General features: G+C 42.8%; 1 protein-coding gene across 1 annotated transcript; it reads right to left on the reverse strand.

The window, feature by feature from the left end:
- Nucleotides 1-353: 353 nt before the first annotated feature.
- LOC115472412 lies at nucleotides 354-24,661 on the reverse strand. Its single transcript, XM_030206688.1, has 5 exons — nucleotides 24,586-24,661; nucleotides 12,523-12,563; nucleotides 9,264-9,338; nucleotides 5,204-5,399; nucleotides 354-1,337 (listed from the first exon to the last, which is right to left on the reverse strand). The coding sequence occupies exons 1-5, from the start codon at nucleotides 24,650-24,652 to the stop codon at nucleotides 946-948; spliced, it is 771 nt and encodes a 256-aa protein (XP_030062548.1). The 5' UTR covers nucleotides 24,653-24,661; the 3' UTR covers nucleotides 354-945.
- Between the last annotated feature and the right edge of the window lie 597 nt (nucleotides 24,662-25,258).

Consider the following 25,258-nt stretch of genomic DNA (forward strand, 5'->3'; position numbering starts at 1 on the left):
AGCTGGGGAAGTGTAGGTTGAGATAGGTGCGGGATGATTTCTTAGCATTTCTTGGTGGTAGGTCAATGAGGACTGGCATGTAGGTCTTATCTGAATCTAAAAGAGAGATATTAGGACAAGAGGCTCGCAAAATCACAATCTCATAAGAGACTGCTGTAGACACAGGCAAGTGAAAATAAGACACATTTTTGCCCAAATAAAACGCCTAACTTCTAACGTGCACAGGCAAAAAAGGGCATGGTTATGGGTGGGGACATGGGCATTCCGAAATTTACACACACAGTTATAGAATATGGCCTAGTGTGCCTAAATCTACGTGCCAGAATTTATGCCACACTTTTGTTGGTGTAAATGGAGATGCGTTAGCTTTAGGCGCTAAGATATCAACTAAGTGTATTCCATATACTACACCTAAATCTAGGCGCCGTTTATAAAATACGCTTGTATACCACTGAAGTACCACAAATCTTTTCTCTATACTGTTTTTTCATAGTTGCCATCAGTTTACATCAGTCCGCTCATTTAAGCTAACAAGTAAATAGACAATTGTCCTTTTTGTCCATGCCAGCAACTCAGGAAAAATTAATCTGGACCACCGGGATTCCTTTCTCAAGATGAGAGCATGCAAAGACACTGGTAAGGAAAATTATCAACTGGGAGAGTTGCACATATTACAATAATGAACCTCACACTCCTTAGAGTATGTTGAGACATGTCCATCTTACTTAAGTCCACTGCTAGAACTCGTCATTATACCTGCAATGTGCCAAAGCATATAAATAAATAAAAACTTATCAAGGTGACCTTGGAAATGCTTTTTGACTGAGGCACTGGCATCCAAAAGAACTGCAAATATTTCTGTACTTTTCTGCCACAGTTTCTTCGTTATTCTTGTAGCAACTGCTGTGTGAGTTCTCCAGTGGTTCTGTGCATTGTCTGTTCCAGTTATACTTCATCGTCTGAAGATGAATAGCAGTCTAAGCCCAAAACACTTTGTACCTTCCCAGTGCATAATCTCGTATCTGATCCTTGATGTCCCTGCATGCTCTGTGGATTCTGCAGAATTTGTTTCAGTTTTCCAGTGGCATCTCCCAACACACCACTTGAAGACCTTAACCAAATGTGCTTTGGAAGCATTTTCTGTGTGTTAAAAACCAGCGGTTCGTCTTGAGTACCGAGGTCCACACTTGGGCAGTTGTATAATCTGGCACAGCTGCTGCTTTCTCCCAACCTCTGACTGGATTTGTCCACCAGCTCCTCACATTCATCATCAGAGTCATTTTTTATGTCATTATTGAGAACAGGTGTACACAGCAACTTTGCACTTGTACAATCTCCTGGTGAAATAAAAGAAAATGAGATTAATAATCACGTGATACACATCTAATGTAAACATTAACAGTACTGCTAAAGTTGTTTAGTTTTGCAATAAATTGTCTTTATATTTTTAGCAGTAAATAAAAAGACAATTTATTGCAAAACTAAACAACTTTTACACTAACTCTATCAAGGGCTCAACCCAGAAACATTCTGAAGAGAGCTATACATAATGCATGTTAATAAAATTAAAACCACATTATATCATCACAAGAATAATACAGAAGCATTCACATTAAAGAAGTCCCAAAAGCACACACCAATATCACAGCATGAATTAATAGTCCACCAAGATGGGCGAAATGTTCTCTCTCTCAAGAGCTGTACAAAATCTTTTTTTCCTTCCCTAGCTAAGGAGACAGATCAAACATAACCACGTAAAATTAGTTAATGAAAGTCTTCTAATTTAAATGGTATAGCCTGCTTAACCAAGTGCAGATGATGCCGTAATAAAAAGTAATACATTTAAAAGCTGCAAGACTTTAGAATTGGTACAAAACTAAAAAAAAAAAAAAATGTATGTGGAAGTAACCCAAGATGGAAGACAGAAAAGCAGATCAGTAGAAGATATATTTGAACTTTATTATAGCTGTTTCACACAAGAATATTGCCCGACACAGGCCGTGTTTCACCCAGCAGGGCTGCGTCAGGGGCTATAAAATAAATATAAACATAATATAAAAATAATATTAAAAAAACTATATATAAAAAAAACTAATTATAACAGCTGAAACAACATTTATTTTATTTTTGTTACATTTGTACCCCGCGCTTTCCCACTCATGGCAGGCTCAATGCGGCTTACATGGGGCAATGGAGGGTTAAGTGACTTGCCCAGAGTCACAAGGAGCTGCCTGTGCCTGAAGTGGGAATCGAACTCAGTTCCTCAGGACCAGAGTCCACCACCCTAACCACTAGGCCACTCCTCCACTGTTGCTACTATTTGAGATTCTACATGGAATGTTGCTGCTATTCCACTAGCAACATTCCATGTAGAAGTCGTCCCTTGCAGATCACCAATGCGGCCGCGCAGGCTTCTGCGAGTCTGACGTCCTGCACGTATGTGCAGGATGTCAGACTCACAGAAACAGAAGGCTGCGCAGCCTTCTACATGGAATGTTGCTAGTGGAATAGCAACATTCCATGTAGAATCTCCAATAGTAGCAACATTCCGTGTAGAATCTCCAATAGTAGCAACATTCCATGTAGAATCTCCAATAGTATCTATTTTATTTTTGTTACATTTGTACCCTGCGCTTTCACACTCATGGCAGGCTCAATGCGGCTTACATGGGGCAATGGAGGGTTAAGTGACTTGCCCAGAGTCACAAGGAGCTGCCTGTGCCTGAAGTGGGAATCAAACTCAGTTCCTCAGAACCTAAGTCCACCACCTTCACCACTAGGCCACTCCTCCACTGTTGCTACTATTTGAGATTCTACATGGAATGTTGCTGCTATTCCACTAGCAACATTCCATGTAGAAGTCGTCCCTTGCAGATCACCAATGCGGCCGCGCAGGCTTCTGCTTCTGTGAGTCTGACGTCCTGCATGTATGTGCAGGATGTCAGACTCACAGAAACAGAAGGCTGCTCAGCCTTCTACATGGAATGTTGCTAGTGGAATAGCAACATTCCATGTAGAATCTCCAATAGTAGCAACATTCCGTGTAGAATCTCCAATAGTAGCAACATTCCGTGTAGAATCTCCAATAGTATCTATTTTATTTTTGTTACATTTGTACCCTGCACTTTCCCACTCATGGCAAGCTCAATGCGGCTTACATGGGGCAATGGAGGGTTAAGTGACTTGCCCAGAGTCACAAGGAGCTGCCTGTGCCTGAAGTGGGAATCGAACTCAGTTCCTCAGGACCAAAGTCCACCACCCTAACCACTAGGCCACTCCTCCACTTTAGTTTTTTAATATCATTTTTATATTATGTGTCGGGCAATATTCTTGTGTGAAACAACGATAATAAAGTTCAAATATATCTTCTACTGATCTGCTTTTCTGTCTTCCATCTTGGAGTTTGCAGATCATTTGCCTTGCTGTTTTTTTGTGAAAGTAACCCAAACTGTATACAGTGGATCCCACGTAACTACCTTGCTGGACAAACTTAAAACTTGCCAGGTGGGTCTTTATGTGCCAGCTTCCACTAGGTTACCGATGTTAGGCACTAACTCTCGGATTCTATAAATAGTGACTAAAGTTGCGCGTGTAGCTGATTTGCGTGCAACACTTAATTGCTTAACAAGCTAATCAGTGCCAATAACTGGTCACTATCAAGCAATTACCAGCACTAATTATAATTTATTAGTGCTGCTTTCTAAGCGTACTCTAAAAAGTGATGCACATAAATTTGAATGTGTGGATCACAAAAGGGGGCATGGGCATTCCTAAAAATTACATGCACTGTTATAGAATATGCTTGATACAAACTTAAATTAGGCACAGACATTTACAACAGGTTTAAGTTGGTGTAAATGGTCGTGCCTAAATTTTAGTCGGGGGGACAGGCGCTATGCCGACTTTTTTTAGGTACCATTTATAGAATTTAGTCTTAAGTGCATGTCTAGGTTACAGAATACTAGCACTTAAGAAGGTCAGAAGCACCAATAATTGGCAGTTACACGTGTAAGTGGCAGGCGATATTCTATAACGTTTAAAGCATGTAAGTGAGAGGGGGCGTACATGGGCATGTTGCTAAGCTACATGTACAACCACTAGAATATCATCAGTTGCACACGTTACATTATGCATTTTGGGGGACTTACTCAGACCAGCCATTGACCTGTCATTAGTGGGTGCCCCCAATGTGGCTTTGCACTAGTATTCTATAACTGCTTAAGCGCCTCAAGAAGCTGCCATTGTGTGCCCCATTGTGGTGCTTCTTCTTGACACCAAATTCTAGAATTCCCACGATCCCCAGGATTCTATATAGCACGCCTAGAGACCTGCACCGAAATCCAGGCGTATTCTATAACGATGCGCGTACCTTAATTGGCTTAAGCTAATCAGCATTGATAAGAGCACTTAACAAGCAATAAGAACTAATTGGTAATAATTAGAACTTACGCGCACAACTCACCATGTATTCTGTGAACTGCGCCTAAATTCTAATGCGCGCAGTTCAAAAGAAACGTGGCTATGGGTGTTCGTGGGCAGTTCAAAATTTACATGAGTAAAATATGGCCCAGTGGGCGTAAATCTACGTGCAGGGGTTTACGCCACTTTTTCATTGGTATAAATGGAGACGCATAGTTTTAGGCGCTGGGATATCAACTAAGTGTATTCTATATTCCGCTCTAAATCTAGGTGTCACTTATAGAATACGCTTAGGTGGAAATATTTACCATGTGGATTTTTTTTTTAGGTGCCTTATATAGAATCTGGCCCGATATGTCTAACAAGCTATGCTAAGCTTGAAAGCAGCACGTAAGACAACTGCTATTAATGGGATACCACCTTCCGAAATGAAAAATAATCAGCTAAGTACAACTGCTACCCACGAGCTCCCAGTGCTAAAATACATCATACAAATTCCAGAGAAAATGACAACTTTTATGGAGATTTTCTCCCTAACTTCATGCCTTGATTCAGGGGCCGCACGCTAACTCTTTTTGAAGCCTATCAAAAGTCAACTACCTAAGATGCTTAGAGGAACCCAGCAAACCCCCCAAAAAAACAGATACCTGTTTTAAAGACAAAGCCCTCAGCTCTTTCTGGAATCAATGCTGCATCAACTAAGTCATCTCCAGCTCTCTATAAAAATAATCCAGAAGATCCTTCGTAGCACTGAACCTTTTATTATGGTTATGAGACACGATACCTGGCTGCCTGCATGCTGGCATGGCCTCTGCTGCTCTCTTTCTTGTGTACCCACGTGGTTTCCAGGGATGCTCTTTACAGGAAGGATCCAAGCTTCGTAGTCTCCAGAGGTAGCTCTGGTACTCCTTCTTGAGCTTTTCAATGTGCTCCTGAAACTCCTGAATTTTACGATCAGAATAGTGGCACAGCTGTGACTGCTAAAAACAGAAGACAAATATATCAAAGCTCAGTATTTTCCTCACTTCAGATGTCAAAGATAGCAGTAGAGTTTCTGGTCTATGTAGCCTCCTAAAGCCAAACTGTGATCGATGTAAAGCATTAGGATCTATAACAAATTCAGAAAATTGTAAATTATCATCTCTGTTCTGGGTTGGGTTTCTGTTCAAGAAAGGCAGTACACCTTGTACACTCCGTTCCTTTTATCTTGCCGCACCTTATGCCTGGAATAAACTTCCTGAGCCGCTACGTCAAGCTCCATCTCTAGCCGCCTTCAAATCTGGACTAAAGGCCTACCTGTTTGATGTTGCTTTTGACTCCTAACTTTTCACTTGTTCGTAACCTTTATCTTGTCTTCCTCTCTTCAATAGTCCCTTATCCCTATGTGTCCTATCTGTCTGTCCTACCCTTACCCTTAATTGTCCTGTCTGTCTGTCTGTCCTGATTTAGATTGTAAGCTCTCGAGCAGGGACTGTCTCTTCTTCATGTTCAATTGTAAAGCGCTGCGTACGACTGGTAGCGCTATAGAAATGATTTGTAGTAATAGGTGTATATAAGCATTATATAATACAATGTTCAAACATTGCTTTGGGGACTGACATAATATTTCTTTATTATGATAAAGAATTTAATGAGGCCAGCAAAGCCATATTTCCTGTGTGTTCGGAAAATTGCTTTTTTTTTTTTTTTTTTAATTTTAATTTTTATTATTTAAACAATATACAAGTTGTAGTAACAACATACTTGTGGAAACACAGAGATCATACAAAGAAAAATAAACATCTGGACCAACTGGTCTCAAGCGAAAAATATAATAACAACAATCCTATCTCTTTCTCAGACCTCAATCTTCAAAGGATGGGAAAGGTGGTGAAAATCATATAAGAGAGATTAAGAAAGAAAACATTATCTATATGTCAGTGGCATTACTTCTGATGTTTCTCACAATTTCTGATGATTATTCTCAATTCAAGTTTTTCCTATCTACAAAACCCTGTAATTGTTCAGGATCATAAAAAATATACTTATTATTCAAATATTTGACAATACATTTACAGGGGTAGGCGAGTAGAAAAGAAGCACCCATTTCTCTCACTCTATCCCTTAGTAACAAAAATTTTCTACGTCTTTCTTGAGTTACTCTAGTAACGTCAGGATAAATCCATATTCTTTGACCATAAAATGGTTTCTGAAGATTTTTAAAGTATAATCTCATTAATGAACTTAAGTCTTGCTCAAATATTAAGGAAATAATTAAAGTTCCACGAGTTGTCACTTCAGTTAAGGATTCTTCCAGTATAGCAGTTAGATTCTGAAGATCTATTTCTTTACCCTCTTGTCCAGGTTCATTCTTCTTTGTCAATATTTTTAAATAATAAATTTTATTATATGGAGGGATAGCTTGAGATGGTAAGTTCAGATTCTCCATTAGGTATTTTTTAAATAAATCATTTGGAGATATCCCAGATATTATGGGGAAATTTATTGCTCTAAGAGTCAATCTTCTATTGAAATTTTCTAACTGTTCAATTTTTCTATGAAGCAAAAGTTTATCTTTTACCATTGAATCAGTCGTAGCCTTGATAGTTTTTATTTCCTCATAGTTCTGGGATATTTTAGCCATTGTCTCTGAACGTACCTTATCCAGGGATTCCGATAAATGAGTCATTTTTGTCCCAATTGAAGTGGTTTCTCGAACGGATTTAGAAACAATATGTTTTAGATCCTGAATCGCTTTCCAAATTGAAGTCAACGTTATTTCAACCGGGTTTACTTCTTCCATGCTATCTTCCGTCGCAAAGTCAAGAAAGGCACTGCCGGACTGAATGCTAGCTTCAACGGCTTCCGTTGTTGCACACAGACCTTGCTCTTTCCTTTGTGTTGCCGGGCATGGAGGTGGAATAATCTCTGGGGGCGAGAGAGAGATGTCTAAACCCAGGGACGTCGGCGCTCCTACGACGGCGTCCATCGCGGGTGTCGCCTCTCCAGCTTCGCGAGATTGGGTTACTACGAAGCGCTCCAGAGTTTGCTGCCGTGGAGACGATGTCCTGGCCACCGGCAGTTGACCCCTGGTAATCGCCTTTCTTTTGGAGTGAGGCATTGTAAGTAACCAAACTTTTTTAGGAAATATTATTTCAAGGCAGCAGGAGCGTCTCGTGTATACGTTAGATCGCCATCTTACCACCGTTCGGAAAATTGCTTAACCAATGTGTCACTGAAGCATCAAGAATAAAAATGTAACAGGACACGACAAACTAAATCATATTTCAATATCTGACAGCCTGAGATGCTAAGTCTTAAAACTGGGTAGTTAAATCTTGGTTCAAGAAATTACATTCTATGTTGGGCCCTGTCACTACCTCACAATCCTCTCAAAATGCCAAAATTTGAAAAAGGGTTTCAAGCACTTGTTCGACAGTTACTGTCTACATTAATCCTCAGTGAAGCAGCTCCTGTAGATTAGTGATGTTGGTTGGGTGCCAAATCTTAAATATGATTATCATTTGCATTCCATGCAAGGTCACCCAAATAGAGTATAAAACAAATAAAACTTAACTATATAAAGTGATCAGTGGCATCTTCTCACCAAAGTGCAAGGTACATCTGTGTAGCCCAATGGTTGCCCTAATGATTAGTACAACAGGCTTTGATCCTGGTGACCTCAGTTCGATTCCCATCACAGCATCTTGTGACCTTGGGCAAGTCACTTAGTACATAAGTATTGCCATACTGGGAGAGACCAAAGGTCCACCGAGCCCAGCATCCTGTTTCCAACAGTGGCCAATCCAGGTCACAAATACCTGGCAAGATCCCAAAAAAGTACAAAACATTTTATACTGCCTATCCCAGAACTAGTGGATTTTCCCCAAGTCCAATTTAATAACAGTCTATGGACTTTTCCTTCAGGAAGCCGTCCAAACCTTTTTTAAAACTCTGCTAAGCTAACCGCCTTTACCACATTCTCCAGCAATGAATTCCAGAGTTTAATTAAATGTTGAGTGAAGAAAAATTTTCTCCGATTCGTTTTAAATTTATTACTTTGTAGCTTCATCGCATGCCCCCTAGTCCTAGTATTTTTGAAAACCATAAACAGACACTTCACATCTACCTGTTGAACTCCACTCATTATTTTATAAACCTCTATCATATCTCCCCTCAGCCGCCTTTTCTCCAAGCTGAAGAGCCCTAGCCGCTTTAGTCTTTCCTCATAGGGAAGTCGTCCCATCCCCTTTATCATTTTTGTCGCCCTTCTCTGCACCTTTTCTCATTCCACTATATCTTTTTTTGAGATGTGGCGACCAGAATTGAACACAATATTCGAGGTGCGGTCGCACTTAACCCTCCATTGTCCCAGGTACAAAAAAAAAAAAAAAACATACACACATCTTAGATTGCGAGACCTCTAGGGACAGAGAAAATACCTGCATATAATGTGTATAGCGCTGTGTACAACTAGTAGTGCTATAGAAATAATTAGTAATAGAAGTAATAGAATGTAGAAGCTGGAGCTGAAAAATGGCACCATGGAAGCTGAAGACCCATGGAACTGTGGGAGGTGTGCTTCAGAACCAGAGAGGAGGGTGGAATGAAGAGAAATAGTTGTAAGCTGAAGGAAGGAGGGAGGAATGGACAGACGGGGAGAAAGGGGCAAACGCTGGAGCCACTTCATAAACATAATGGTATTGACTACCGAGATCTTTATCAATGTATTCTATAACTATGGTCTTGTGTTTAAAGATATGGAGTAATGAAGTAGTGCCTAAAAGACAAGTTAAAAATGGGTATTTTTCCAACCATTCTGTTGAGAAAAAGGAATAGAACATTTTATATAATTTAAAGATTACCTCCAAATAATATTCAATTTCGTTTTTAATGCTTGGAATCCACTTTTTCACATCAGCAGCAGAATTTAAAGTAGACTTGGAGAAAACAAACAAAGTCAGTCAAATTCTACAAGTGTGTAAAACAAACAATTAACTAAATTCACTTTTATCATTACCAATCAGTACTAAAAATTTGTTGACTAGACATCTCTAGACTCCCAGAGGAACTACTGTAAATATGAGCGAGATCACATGGTCATGTCAGAAAGCACAATCTAGGAGTAAGTCAAGTAGGTCTTGATACAGAAATAGGATTAAAGGGGTATTTTCGGCACATGAGTGTTAAAAAGGTTTGTATTTAATCTCTAGTTGTCTCAGACTGATGGTAAGTTTCATCTAAGGCCATGGTTCTCAAGCCAGTCCTTGGGGCACACCAAGCCAGTCAGGCTTTCAGGACATCCACAACCTAGTGGACGTCCACAACCTAGAGTGTAGCCTAGTGGTTAGAGCACCAGCCTTGACATCCAGAGGTGACCAAATCTCGCTACTGCTCCTTGGGCAAGTCACTTAACCCTCCATTGCCTCAGGTACAAAACTAGATTGTGAGCCCTCCAGGGACAGAGAAATGCCTGGTACCTGATCATAGGCGTAGTTTGACTGTTTCATTTGGGGGGGCAAAGAATGGGCGGAGCATATTAGCATACATTTGCATATATACATATGCAAATGAATATGCTAATATGGAGGAAGGAAATGAAATTTACAGGCAAAATATCACAGATGCACATTTCAAAAAGCTGACACATTTCAATTAATAAATTATGAATAAAATAAACTTTTATTTACCTTTGTTGTCTGATCATTTAGTTTTTCTATTCGCTTTGATCCCAGTGTCTTCTGTTTTATGCAGTGTCTTCTTTCCAGTAGGCTTCCCTCTGCTCCCCACCCTCCCAGTCCCATCCATCTCTTGCTCCTTCCCTCTGCTCCCCACCCCTCCCAGTCCCATCCATCTTCTGTTCCTTCCCTCTGCTCACCATCCCTCCGTCCCATCCATCTTCTGCTCCTTCCCTCTGTTGTGCCTGACCTCTCCCAATTCCATCCATCTCCTGGTCCATCCCTCTGCTCCCCACCCCTCGCAGTCCCATCCATCTTCTGTTCCTTCCCTCTGCTTCCCACCCACCCCTCCCAGTCCCATCCATCTCTTGCTCCTTCCCTCTGCTGTGCCTGACCTCTCCAAATCCCATCCATCTCCTGGTCCATCCCTCTGCTCCCCACCCCTCGCAGTCCCATCCATCTTCTGTTCCTTCCCTCTGCTCACCTCCTTTCCCAGTCCAATCCAATTCCTGGTCCTTCCCTCTGCTCCCCACCCACCCCTCCCAGTCCCATCCATCTCTTGCTCCTTCCCTCTGCTTCCCACCCCTCCCAGTCCCATCCATCTCCTGCTCCTTCCCTCTGCTCACCTCCTTTCCCAGTCCAATCCAATTCCTGGTCCTTCCCTCTGCTCCCCACCCACCCCTCCCAGTCCCATCCATCTCTTGCTCCTTCCCTCTGCTCCCCACCCCTCCCAGTCCCATCCATCTTCTGTTCCTTCCCTCTGCTCACCATCCCTCCGTCCCATCCATCTCTTGCTCCTTCCCTCTGCTGTGCCTGACCTCTCCAAATCCCATCCATCTCCTGGTCCATCCCTCTGCTCCCCACCCCTCGCAGTCCCATCCATCTTCTGTTCCTTCCCTCTGCTTCCCACCCACCCCTCCCAGTCCCATCCATCTCTTGCTCCTTCCCTCTGCTTCCCACCCCTCCCAGTCCCATCCATCTCCTGCTCCTTCCCACTGCTTCCCACCCTCCCAGTCCCATCCATCTCCTGCTCCTTCCCTCTGCTCCCAACGCTCCCAGTCCCATCCATCTTTTGCTCCTTCCCTCTGCTTCCCACCCCTCCCAGTCCCATCCATCTCCTGCTCCTTCCCACTGCTTCCCACCCTCCCAGTCCCATCCATCTCCTGCTCCTTCCCTCTGCTTCCCACCCTCCCAGTCCCATCCATCTCCTGCTCCTTCCCTCTGCTTCCCACCCCTCCCAGTCCCATCCATCTCTTGCTCCTTCCCTCTGCTTCCCACCCCTCCCAGTCCCATCCATCTCTTACTCCTTCCCTCTGCTCCCCACCCCTCCTCCATCCATCTTCCCTCTGCTGCCCCCCCCCCCCCGCGAGGTCCAGGATCCTGACTCCGTTTACCCCCTCCCTCCCTCCCTCCGGTGCAGGCAGCAGTCTTCTTCAACCTTTCTGTGCTCCTGGCAGCGGTAGCGACGTACACGCTGCCTTCGGTCTGCCCCGGAAGCCTTCTCTTCAAGTTTCTGTTCCCACCTATGCGGGAACAGGAACTTGAAGAGAAGGCTTCGGGGCAGAGCTGAAGGCAGCGTGTACGTCGCTACCGCTGCCAGGAACAAGAAAGGCTTAGAGAAGATTGGTGCTGCGTGCGCCGGAGGGTAGGAAGAGAGGGGATAGATAGACACGCTCGTCTCCGTCCGCTTCGCTGCTTCCCTGCCTTCTCTGTCTGCGTCCCGCCTTCCTCTGATGTCATTTCCTTTCGGGCGGGACGCAGACAGAGAAGGCAGGGAAGCAGCGAAGCGGACAGAGACGAGCGCGTGCCTGCTTGTTTTTTTTTTTTTTCCATTCTAGCGCCAGTCCACGTCCTCGTCGTTTGGGGGGGCATTGCCCCCCCCCCCCCCCCCCAGTCTACGCCTATGTACCTGATTGCAACCCACCTTGAGTTACTATTGAAAAAGGGTGTGAGCAAAATCCAAATTAATAATAATATGCATGAGAGAGACTTGCATGCTCTACCTTCTTGGTTATACAGCTCTCTCTCTCATGCATATTCATTGTGGATATCATGAAAGCATGACTGGCTGGGTGTGCACCAAGGATTGGGTTGAGAAGCACTAATTTAAGGGTTTTAGGAGGAGTGGCCTAGTGGTTAGGGTGGTGGACTTTGGTCCTGGGGAACTGAGGAACTGAGTTCAATTCCCACTTCAGGCACAGGCAGCTCCTTGTGACTCTGGGCAAGTCACTTAACCCTCCATTGCCCCATGTAAGCTGCATTGAGCCTGCCATGAGTGGGAAAGCGCGGGGTACAAATGTAACAAACAAAAAAAATTAAGAACCCGTCTTAGGATCAATCAGGAAGTAACTGGTCCTAAGATGGTTCTCATTCCTTATTTTTTCAGAAGATGGTAGATGAAATCCAGAAAAGGAGTACCAAATGAAAACATAAATCGATCACTTACCAGTTTGGGTCTTTTCTGACACGCATCCTTCAGATGACCATCTGCAAGACAAAAATATGCAGCACTGTCACAACATATGTTTGATAACTTTTTATAGTAAATTGTACATCGGGATTGCAAGGTCAGTGGCACTAATCATGGGATTTCCCCTCAGGTTAACAGCTTCAAAATGAGAAAGTTTGCTACAGCTGTAAATTAGCTCCACAGAAAATGCTGAATGAACATTAGTTACAGATTAGTGAGCAAAAAAGATAACTGTACATCACTGAAGCACACTTATCTTGTTTGGGGAAAATAGTTCTGTGAAAGCTTTTTTGTTTGCCTGTTTCCACAACATTCATAACCGAGCTGCTGTGTGCGATACTGTATTGGAGAAGCCTAGATATAACAGCAGACTGAGACCCAGCAAAACCAGAGTTCAAATCCTGCTGATGCTCCTCGTGACCTTGCACAAGTCGATTCACTCTCCATTATATCAACACAAACTCAGAACCTCATTTACCTGCATCAACATGCATTAATGCATTTTAAACCCTTAAAGGTAGTGCATATAAAAATATTTTGTGGCCCATCAGATGGTAAGTCATAAGACAACCAACATTCTTATGCGCATACCTCCAGTCTTCAATAATTTGTTTCCACAGCTTCCATCCACGCAAGTTGAAAGAAAGTTTACCAATTAGTCAATTTTTACACCTTAGAAAAATTTGCTCTACATTAATAGAATTCAATTATCAAGCACAGGAATAGAAGCACGGATTACTGGACAGAGGTTATCTGTGTGCTAGATTTGCAGGGGGCTCATTTTCAAAGCACTTAGACTTACAAAGTTCCATAGGTTACTATGAAACTTAAAATCTAAGTGCTTTGAAAATACGCCTCATTGTTGACTTTAATAGTCCACAAAAATATTTTTATATAAACTACCTGTAGCAGGTTATATTACTGTGGTGGTAGTTCTTCTAACTGTAGTTGGATATTAGACCACAATTCATCGTTTCCATTTAATGCATGTTACTTAACACCTCATTACTCAGCATATAATGCGCAATACTGCACTGTAACATGTTACAATAAGTTAGTACCATAGACTGGGTTCACAGACTGTAAGCCCTCTGGAAACATCAAAATACCGCCTGTAATTGTCCCCGGTTGCAAAAATATTTCATGTTTTATTTCATTGGGTTTTAGACCAAATATTTTAAATTGAAGTCAGGTGAACACAATTATAAGTTTTAACAACAAATACATTTCAACTCAAATTACAGTGTGTTGTGGAAATTAATAACATGCAAAGTACTTCCATTAATGAGCAATACTGCACAGTGTGAGTGCTAGAACGCCACTTTGTCAAAACAGTCTACACTAGCCAGAACATGGATGAAAAGAGCTCTACCCACGAGGTGGCACGTGCTTCTTCTCAGCAGGGGAGGGTTTCCAAAGCGTGGATATTGGAAATCGTGTAGGAGTTACAGCGAGATGAAAAATCATTGTAGTTATCTAACTGGGAGAAAGAAAAATAGCAAAGGAGGGCAGGCAGTAAGCTATTCCAACCACCCTATCACTTTTACCAGAATAAAAGCTGTGAAAAGCAGGTTTGATTTGCATTTTTATAATAATTTTGTTTTCTGGTGGGCCTGGCGACTATGATTATAGCATGAAAGCACATACTAAATGGAAACTTTGAGAAGTCAGTTCTCATGCTGATAGGTGGCTGCTATTACTTGTACTGGAAAAATGCAATCATAGGCTAGTCTTTGCCTTTCTCATTTCTTAATGTGAAGCAGGTGTGTAGCTTAAGACAGAGTGTAGGAAGCAACTCTCACATCAAACTATGAATCTAGTGTTGTCTCATCTTGATCAAGCACCATCATTTTAAGAAATAATCATTTACCTTCAATTTTAGGTGTTCTTAATTCAACAGAGTTCGACATTAAGGGAAAGGGAAATGGGACTTGATATACCGCCTTTCTGTGGTATTTTGCAACTACATTCAAAGCGGTTTACATATTACATACAGGTACTTATTTTGTACCTGGGGCAATGGAGGGTTAAGTGACTTGCCCAGAGTCACAAGGAGCTGCAGTGGGAATCGAACTCAGTTCCCCAGGATCAAAGTCCACTGCACTAACCACTAGGCTACTCCTCCACTAGCAACATTCCATGTAGAAGCCTGCCCTTGGAGATCAGCAATGCGGCCGCGCAGGCTTCTGTTTCTGTGAGTCTGACGTCCTGCACGTTCGTACAGGACGTCAGACTCACAGAAACAGAAGCCTGCGCAGCTGATCTGCAAAGGCAGGCTTCTACATGGAATGTTGCTAGTGGAATAGTAACATTCCATGTAGAATCTCCAATGGTAGCAACAGAATCTCAATAGTAGCAACATTCCATCTAGAATCTCCAATAGTAGCAACATTCCATGTAGAATTACAAATAGGGAAAGGGAAATGGGACGTGATATACCGCCTTTCTGTGGTATTTTGCAACTACATTCAAAGCGGTTTACATATTACATACAGGTTCTTATTTTGTACCTGGGGCAATGGAGGGTTAAGTGACTTGCCCAGAGTCACAAGGAGCTGCAGTGGGAATTGAACCCAGTTCCCCAGGACCAAAGTCCACTGCACTAACCACTAGGCTACTCCCCTCCACTCCATGGAATTACTCTCATATTGTGAACCCCTTCTACTGCTAGAATTAACCATATTCTCTCACCGTTATCCCCAGGCAACTGGTAGGAGTGGGTGAACTAAGGTAAAGCTTGCAATACTCAATATTTTAACGTGACTGTGGATTAGTCCATCTGAATGCACAAAAGTCAACTAAAAAAAATAATACTAAGGTCATATTGCTTTCTTGGACTAAGATGGCCACCACGTTTTTTTTTTTTTAAAGCAGGCTTTATAGCCAATTCAGTTCATCACGTGATATACAGAGCACCAATCTGAACTCCAAGAACAAATCAGTTGATGACTAGTAAACAGAACTTGAGATTAGTGTTACCACTCGATTTCGCGGTTTAGTCCATTAGGTTTCTACAGTATTTAAAGTAAATATCCAGAATTGTTCTCTAAAGTTAAGTATTTTTTTCAAAATTGCCTCCCTCCCACCCTTCTCTCACTTGATCTATAATACGCCATTGAAGATCTCTTATCTGATGTTGACATTGGACCCAATGCTGTACTAGCGGGGCTTCCATTTTATTAGTGGAAATCCTGGGGTGGGGACAAACTTTAAATATAAGCATGATAGCACTGTCAGAAACTATGGACTCATATTGAGTTATTTTTTTGTAGGCGACTACCTTTAGACAGCTAAAAGCGAAACATGGATCTATGTCGGTGACAACTGGTCTCTACTGTGTATACCTCGATTCAAGCTAAAAGCAAAGTACTTCTTTGATTGAAAGATATAGAGGGGCATAATTGAACGAAAACGCCTATCTCCATGGGCGTTTATCTCCGAGAACGGGTCAGTGAAGGGGCGGACCGAACCGTATTTTTGAAAAAAATAGACGCCCATGTTTTATTCAACGTGTGAGCTGGGCGTTTTTGTTTTTCAGCGATAATAGAAAATGAAAGCGCCCAGCTCAAAAACGAATAAATCCAAGACATTTATTCGTGGGAGGGGCCAGGATTCGTAGTGCACTGGTCCCCCTCACATGTCAGGACACCAACCGGGCACCCTAGGGGGCACTTTTACAAAAACAAAAAAAAAGGTAAAAGAGCTCCCAGGTGCATAGCACCCTTCCCTTGTGTGTTGAGCCCCCCAAATCCCCCTCAAAACCCACTGCCCACAAGTCTACACCATTACTATAGCCCTAAGGGGTGAAGGGGGGCACCTACATGTGGGTACAGTGGGTTTGGGGGGGTTGGACGACTAATAAGCATTAAGCAGCACAATTGTAACAGGTAGGGGGGGATGGGCCTGGGTCCACCTGCCTGAAGTCCACTGCACCCCCTAACAACTCCTCCAGTGACCTGCATACTGCTGCCAGGGAGCTGGGTATGACATTTGAGGGTGAAAATAAAAATGTGTGAAACATCATTTTTTTGTGGTGGGAGGGGGTTAGTGACCACTGGGGGAGTCAGGGGAGGTCATCCCCGATTCCCTCCAGTGGTCATCTGGTCATTTAGGGCACTTTTTGGGGCCTTATTCGTGAAAAAACAGGGTCCAGGAAAAGTGTCCTAAATTCTAGCTAAAAACGCATACTTTCTTCCCATTATCAGTGAAATGCGCCCATCTTTGTTCGGCAGATAACCACGCCCCAGTTCCGCCTTCGCCACACCTCTGACACGCCCCCATAAACTTTGTCCGCATCCGCGACGGAGTGCAGTTGAAAACGTCCAAAAATCGGCTTTCGATAATACCGCTTTATTCGTTTTTGTGAGATAAACGTCCATCTCCCGATTTAGGTCGGAACTTGGGCGTTTTTCTCGTTCGATTATAAGCTGGATATTATGCTATAAATACAAGGAAGAAAGAAAAGATTAGAATGTTTCTGAATTTTTTTTTTTAATTATGTTGAGAATAAAATATAGACTATTGTTAAATGTTATAAATAAGGATTAATGATTACGTTAACCCCCCTATTATATGCTTGGCTCATTGGATTATTCAGCCAATGAGGAGGTGGGTACGTGTATCTGACAGATCCTATCATAGCCCTATTATTCTACCGACTGCTGTACTATAAGGCTGAGACATTTAAGCACCGACATTTATACCTGCCTTTTACACAACATAAGTCAGGGGTGCTTAATGTTGGTCCTCGAGGTCTGCAACCCAGTCAGGCTTTCAGATTTCCACAACGATCATTGCATGAGATCTGTCTGCATACGCTGCCTCCATTATTCAGCTATTCGGCTTTTATTGGAAGTATTTCTGATCAATGATAGATTTTAATCATGAGTATAACAACAGTGTGAGCCTTGACAATGGTAGGATAAGTGAGTTGCTAATACAATGAATTGCCGAGATCTTTTCCTTCACTGGCTGCTGCAGTTTGACTGTATGGACGTTTCACCTGTAGTTCATGTGCTAATGTTGCCACTAGTGCATGGCCATTTTTAAAAATGATCACAGAAGCACTAACCTTCTCCAATTTTGTAGGCGGTAAAGGCTCTTGTATTATCCTTGTGCTAACCTGTTAGCATATAGCAGTGATGGCAAACCTATGGCACGCAGAGCCCTCTCTGTTGGCACGCACGCACGCCGTCGCCAGGGGCGGGCCTGGGGCCCCTTTCCCTCCACGCCCGCCCACCCAACATCCCCTTGCATGTCCTCCCCGCCGGAGCTGATTAACTCCGTCGAAGCGGCCCCATCTTTGAAAGCCATGCCTGTCTCTAGCCTTCCCTTTGTGAGTTTGTTTCCTCAGAGTCAGTCCCGCCTTCTGAAATCATTTCCGCGAGGGCGGGACTGACTCTGAGGGAACGAACTCACGAAGGGAAGGCAAGAGATGGGCAGGGCTTTCAAAGACGCGGCCGCTTCAACCGAGGTAATAAAAAAGATTTACATGCAGGGCATGGATGGGAGTGGGAGGTGAGGGCAGGGGAGAGAAGAGAATTGCTGGGTATGGATGGATGGAGGGGCAGGGGAGAGGAGAGTTGCTGGACATGGCTGGATGGAGGGGAGGGCAATTGTTGGACGGGTGGAGGGGAGGGAAGTACATAAGTACATAAGTACATAAGTAGTGCCATACTGGGAAAGACCAAAGGTCCATCTAGCCCAGCATCCTGTCACCGACAGTGGCCAATCCAGGTCAAGGGCACCTGGCACGCTCCCCAAACGTAAAAACATTCCAGACAAGTTATACCTAAAAATGAGGAATTTTTCCAGTCCATTTAATAGCGGTCTATGGACTTGTCCTTTAGGAATCTATCTAACCCCTTTTTAAACTCCGTCAAGCTAACCGCCCGTACCACGTTCTCCGGCAATGAATTCCAGAGTCTAATTACACGTTGGGTGAAGAAAAATTTTCTCCGATTCGTTTTAAATTTACCACACTGTAGCTTCAACTCATGCCCTCTAGTCCTAGTATTTTTGGATAGCGTGAACAGTCGCTTCACATCCACCCGATCCATTCCACTCATTATTTTATACACTTCTATCATATCTCCCCTCAGCCGTCTCTTCTCCAAGCTGAAAAGCCCTAGCCTTCTCAGCCTCTCTTCATAGGAAAGTCGTCCCATCCCCACTATCATTTTCGTCGCCCTTCGCTGTACCTTTTCCAATTCTACTATATCTTTTTTGAGATACGGAGACCAGTACTGAACACAATACTCCAGGTGCGGTCGCACCATGGAGCGATACAACGGCATTATAACATCCGCACACCTGGACTCCATACCCTTCCTAATAACACCCAACATTCTATTCGCTTTCCTAGCCGCAGCAGCACACTGAGCAGAAGGTTTCAGCGTATCATCGACGACGACACCCAGATCCCTTTCTTGATCCGTAACTCCTAACGCGGAACCTTGCAAGACGTAGCTATAATTCGGGTTCCTCTTACCCACATGCATCACTTTGCACTTGTCAACATTGAACTTCATCTGCCACTTGCCTTTCTCAAGACAGGAAGGAGATGCACATGGATGGAGGGGAAGGGAGTTATCAGCATGCATGCAACAGCAAAAATCACATTAATTATTCAAAAGCATGCCAAATGCTTTTAAAAGTTCTGTTATTCAGGTTAAATTGCCCTGTTGGCACTTTGCGATAAATAATTAGATTTTGGGTTGCTGTTTGGGCACTCGGTCTCTGAAAGGTTCGCCATCACTGACATATAGTAACGTAGATGCACTAATAGGTTAGAGCAGGAACACCCAATCTCCATCCCCATGCCCCCTCAAGAAAACTAAAAAAAATAATAATAATTAGCTTGTAATTAGCATACGCACATTTCAAAACTAACGTAGAATGCATTAGCGCGTCCCACGTTAGGCTATGTTTTGCTGTTAGGCGCGCATCAGCACCTAACGCAGCTTAGTAAAAAGACACCATAAGTAGCAAAATCAGCAGTTCTACATGCACATAGCACTGCTTACATGTGTAATGTCCCTAGTGATGCTGTTCATTCGTTCTTTCGTTCATTCATTTTAGTGAAATGGTTCATTGGTTCTATATGGCGCCAAACTACGTGTCTCTTTGGCAGCGCTATATGCTATTTTTAAAAAAAGGCAAAGTCAAACAAAAAGGAGCAGCAAACCTCACGTGAATGTGAGCAAACAAAAAAAGTGAAGTAGATCCATGGAGGATATCAAGTGTTTTTTTAATTAGAAAAACAGCTTTAAAGACGACACAACACGGCCGTGTTTCAGCCCAAAGGACCTGCCTCAGAGGTCTGGTGAATCTCTAATGTTGTAGCAGAAATGCTTAACAACGAGTCTGCTGTTGAGGTTCTTGCTGTTAAAGCCTTACGATATCCTCAGCAGAACAAAGCGCTGAAAAAGTGGCCGTCCAAACGGCAAGAATCAGTGCCGCAACTTTTGTGAAAAAAAAAAAACCCTGGAAAGAAGGGTTCTATTATATTTAATTCCAAAAAAAACCCCATGCTTTCAGGAGCAATATCACTAATTACAGACTAGTTGCATCTATTCCCATTTTGACAAAGTTAATGGAGGGTTTCGTCAAGCTACTGTTCATGGAGCATCTTTCCTCCTTCTCCCTTTTGCAAAGCTTGCAATCAGGGTTCCGACCACGTTATAGCACTGAAACGGTGTTAACCACTCTTATGGCACATTTTACGGCTGAAATTAGTTTAGTCAGACGAGTATGTCAAGTGCATTTCATGTATTACTTAATTTGCTAGACCACTTTGGGACCTGTGGTAATGTCCTTAAGTGGTTCAAAGGACTCCTAAAGGCTACATCTCACTAGGCAAAGTTGTCCGATTCTATTTCTTCCCCCTGGTGTTCCGGATTGTGGTGTACCTCAGGGTTCTCCTCTGGCTCCCACATTATTTAATGTCATGATGGAGCCTTTAGGTTGTTTTTTAGAGGAACATGGGTATCATCCCTTTATTTTATTTTTGTTACATTTGTACCCAGTGCTTTACCACTCATGGCAGGCTCAATGCGGCTTACATGGGGCAAAGGAGGGTTAAGTGACTTGCCCAGAGTCACAAGGAGCTGCCTGTGCCTGAAGTGGGAATCGAACTCAGTTCCTCAGGACCAAAGTCCACCACCCTAACCACTAGGCCACTCCTCCACTGTTGCTACTATTGGAGATTCTACATGGAATGTTGCTATTCCACCAATGTGGCCGCGCTGGCTTCTGTGAGTCTGACGTCCTGCACGTATGTGCAGGACGTCAGACTCACAGAAACAGAAACCTGCGCAGCCTCGTTGCTGATCTGCAAGGGCAGGCTTTTACATGGAATGTTGGAAGTGGAATAGCAACATTCCATGTAGAATCTCCAATAGTATCTATTTTATTTTTGTTACATTTGTACCCCGCGCTTTCCCACTCATGGCAGGCTCAATGCGGCTTACATGGGGCAATGGAGGGTTAAGTGACTTGCCCAGTGTCACAAGGAACTGTGCCTGAAGTGGGAATCGAACTCAGTTCCTCAGTTCCCCAGGATCAAAGTCCACCACCCTAACCACTAGACCACTCCTCCATTTATGCAGATGTCACTATTTATATCCCTTTTGCATTTTGGCATTGGTTAAATCAGGCCTAGACCTGATGGAATCTTGGGCATCTGTATTCAAATTCAAATTAAATAGAGATAAAACTAAATTCCTGGTCCTCACTAATCCTTTTGATCACACCCCTTTAGATAGTTTTACTATTGTCTACTGGAGTCCGCTTTAAGATTACTGGGCGTGGTTGTAGATCATCACCTAACTTTTGAACCCCTAGTTAGAGAATGACAAGGGGATGGGGACCCGTGAGGAAGGGGACAGGGACAGAGCCCATGGGGACGGGGCAGGGATGGGGACAAACTTTGTCCCCATGTCACTTTCTACTTTGAAGCCTTTTAATGAACTGGACAGTTATTTATGTTTGACACAGACGACAATTATTTATTACATTTATTTATTACATTTGTACCCTGCGCTTTCCCACACAATGCAGGCTCAAAGCGGCTTACATAGTAATTCGAAATACAAAGTCTTATAATAGAAATTTCAAAACGGTAGTGAAATATTATAGAGTTGAGCTTGAAAATGTATGATTAACATAAGAGAGGGTAGACAGGATAGGGTAGTATAAGTTGGGAGAAAAGGGGTAAGGAGGACTATACAATAATTTTTATTTTTTGGAAAAAGAATCAAACATGCTGGCCACAGCTAGCAAATTTTGCATGGGGTGGGGGTGGGGGGTCCTGTACATCCTGCTACCAGCACATCTTCTATTGCAGGAGGGACTGTGGAAGACAGGAGAGCTAGACTGAATCCTGAGATTGGTGATGACTTTTTATTCATTCACAGATTAAAAAATCATAACAGTGATTCATAGGGCATTACTTTTCCCCTCTAGGGCATACAGAACGGGTTATATTTTGTACCCCCTGGACATTTTAACAGGGTGGATTAGGATTCCTTGGGTAGTAGAAGTCAGTTATTGTTGGGGTTGGAAGGGTAGAGGGTGGTCTTGGTGGGAGGGTTTATTATAGTTGCTCAGTGTTATTATTGTTTTCTATTTGTAATTTATACATAACAGTTGCACAGCATATTGTTCCTTTTTATACTTTAATAAAAAATAATTAAATATTAAAAAAAAAAAAAAAAAAGAGTTTGAGGCTTCTGCAGATGAGAACAGAGACCACGGAGATGGGGCCTGCAGGGATGGGACGGGGATGGGGTGAGGACAGAGACAGGAATCACAGGGATGGGGCGGGAACGGGGACAAATTTTATTATCCCCGTGTCATTCTCTACCCCTAGTCTACTCTGTTGTGGCCAAATCCTTTAAAACCCTTTGGCAATTAAGGAGAATTTGATCCTGCGTCACTTGTTTTGTCTCAGTTTGATTACTGCAATGCAATCCATGCTGGTTATAGGGAGCTGTTCAAAAAAAACATCAAACTCTCCAAAACACTGCAGCTGGGATTGTCTGTAAAGTTTCATGGCTTGAGAGGGCATCACTGTTACCTAAGCTGCACTGGCTCCCAATTAAAGCAACGGTCACTTTTAAACTTTGTACACTTATCTGCCAAATATTGTATGGTATGGGCCCCTGACTACATGCAGCCTCTTGTTGACCTTCCACGCCGTAATGCTGTTCTAGGAGCTAGAGAATATTTACAACTACACTATCCAAGCTGTAAGAAAAGCTGTTTACAAATCAGTTCCTTTAGCAGGTTTTGCTTATCAGGGCACTAAATGTTGAGCACTAAATCAGGGCACTAAATGATGTGATTATACGTCATATCAAAAAATGTTAAAGACCTTCCTTCTTTAGTAGATTTCTGGGAGCGGTTCCTGAACTTCCTGTCTAGGCAATTTTTTTTTTTTTTGTTACATTTGTACCCCGCGCTTTCCCACTCATGGCAGGCTCAATGCGGCGGGCAATGGAGGGTTAAGTGACTTGCCCAGAATCACAAGGAGCTGCCTGTGCCGGGAATCGAACCCAGTTCCTCAGGACCAAAGTCCACCACCCTAACCACTAGGCCACTAGTGGTTCTTTTGTGCAGTGTTGTTTCTTTTATTTCCATTGACAATAGACTTCCCGAGCCAGTACGTCAAGCTCCATCTCTGGTCGTCTTCAAATCTAGGCTAAAAGCCCACCTTTTTGATGCTGCTGTTAACTTCTAACCCCTATTCACTTGTTCAGTACACATATCTATTTTACCCTTCCCACCTTGATGCCCTTTCCCTTATTTGTCTTTGTCTGCCCTGATTAGATTGTAAGCTCTTTCGAGCACGGTCTGTCTCTTCATGTTCAAGTGTAGAGCGCTGCATATGTCTAGTAGCGCTATAGAAATGATAAGTAGTAGTAGTAACTTTTGTGTATTGTAGTCATGTATTATCTTTGCTTTGTACACTTTGCCATGATTCACTATATTTTTAGCCACACTGAACTCAGGTGGGGTAATGTGGGATATAAATGTCATATATAAATGCTTCCTTAAACTTTCATGAACAGGTCTAGATAGTCAAATTAAAGACAATTACAATGGAGATTTGATAAATTGAAGTCATCTCCTCTGTATGGGATAGGAGGAATAAACATCACATAACTCAGTATTTGAAATATGGAAGAATGTTGTTTGTAATCCCTACAAGGATGTTGCGAGGACTGAATAAAAAAAGCTTATTTGGACTGAAAAGAGTTCTCTCTCTTTACATCTATCTCAAAACATAGTATCTTGTCAGATGGACTCCTACTAAGTAATACTTAAAGAAAGTCTTTTTTAATTTAAATGTGGCCAAGTGAAGTTAGATAAAACATGTTTCATGGTATGCACATGGCTACTTTCATCTGATTTTGACCTTTGTTCAGTAAGCAAGCACATGCTTACACATGTGCCACTCAAGCTGAAGAGCTAGTTATAAAATATCCTTTTCTTTTGGGGGGGGGGGGGGGGAGGAAAGGGGGAGGCCCAGCTTCATTTTGCTTTTTTTTTTTCCACACTTAAAACTTGTATCACATGCTGAAAAGGGCTTTTATAAAACTGCATGTCCAAAAACATGCATTAAAAAGAAGTTTTACACAATCTGCACGTAAACATCCCAGGATGCAGTTTGCGCAGAGTGTTATTAATCTATTTTACAAAATATGCCCGAGTACATGCACACATTTACACCTTCTATGGTTTGTATTTGTGCACTATTGGGGATAGTTCTCTGGGAGCCTATTTTATAAATGTGCTTAGGTATTTTAGTGCTCGTTCAACATTTCAAAAAGTGAGGAGCCAAGGCTTGTTTGAAAGCGTGTTGTCAAATATATATATTCTCGGAGAACCTGGGAGCCTGCTGCCCCTCCCCAAATTGGTCGCCTTGACAACAGACTTCTCCAAGCTCCTTCAGTAGATCGGGGGCATGTTCACCTCTAAGACTAAACCAAAATCCCAGAGCAAAGGAAGAGCAAACACTGGCTCGCATATGCCTACCCTCTCTCTGCTTCTGCAGCCACAGCCTGTTCAAGCGGCCATACTGCTTCTCCTGGTTCCGAGCCATGACTTCTTCTTCCGCCACCTAATTCTACAGCTCTCGACTTCGGTACGTGCCTCTGTGACGTCACAGGGGAACGCCAGCTGCCAGGAAGCGACGACGAACAAAACCCTCTTTGAGTTGACGACCAAGGAGTTTTAATGACAGGAGTCGGCATGACGTCGAAACGGTGAATCCGACTCACCACTGCGCAGCCGCCATATTGGTTAGAAAAAGACAAACAACAACAAGAATATCCACGTTGATATTTTATCTCAGTTGTAGTTAGAAACATGCCGGCTTCTGCAGCATACGGATGCACACAGAGGAAGTATCACAACGGAATAACCTTTCATCATTTAGAGTAGTATTTAGTTTTCTAAATTGTAATCGTGTCATATTCAGGGGCTAGTTATGGGGCCACCATTTTTTTCACCTAGTAAAGGGTCACAAAACAGATATCATGCTCTGAGAATTCAAAAAGGCAGTAAAGAAAACCTAATAAATAAATAGATAAATAAATTTAGGTCCTCTTTTGTCAAACCATGCTAGTGGTCCCCAGTGCAGCAATGCCAACAAAGCCCATTTACTTTGAATGGGCTTCATTAACATTGCTGTGCGGCTTGATAAAAG

The sequence above is a fragment of the Microcaecilia unicolor genome, chromosome 6, assembly GCF_901765095.1.
Source record: "Microcaecilia unicolor chromosome 6, aMicUni1.1, whole genome shotgun sequence".
In the NCBI taxonomy this organism is placed as follows: domain Eukaryota; kingdom Metazoa; phylum Chordata; class Amphibia; order Gymnophiona; family Siphonopidae; genus Microcaecilia; species Microcaecilia unicolor.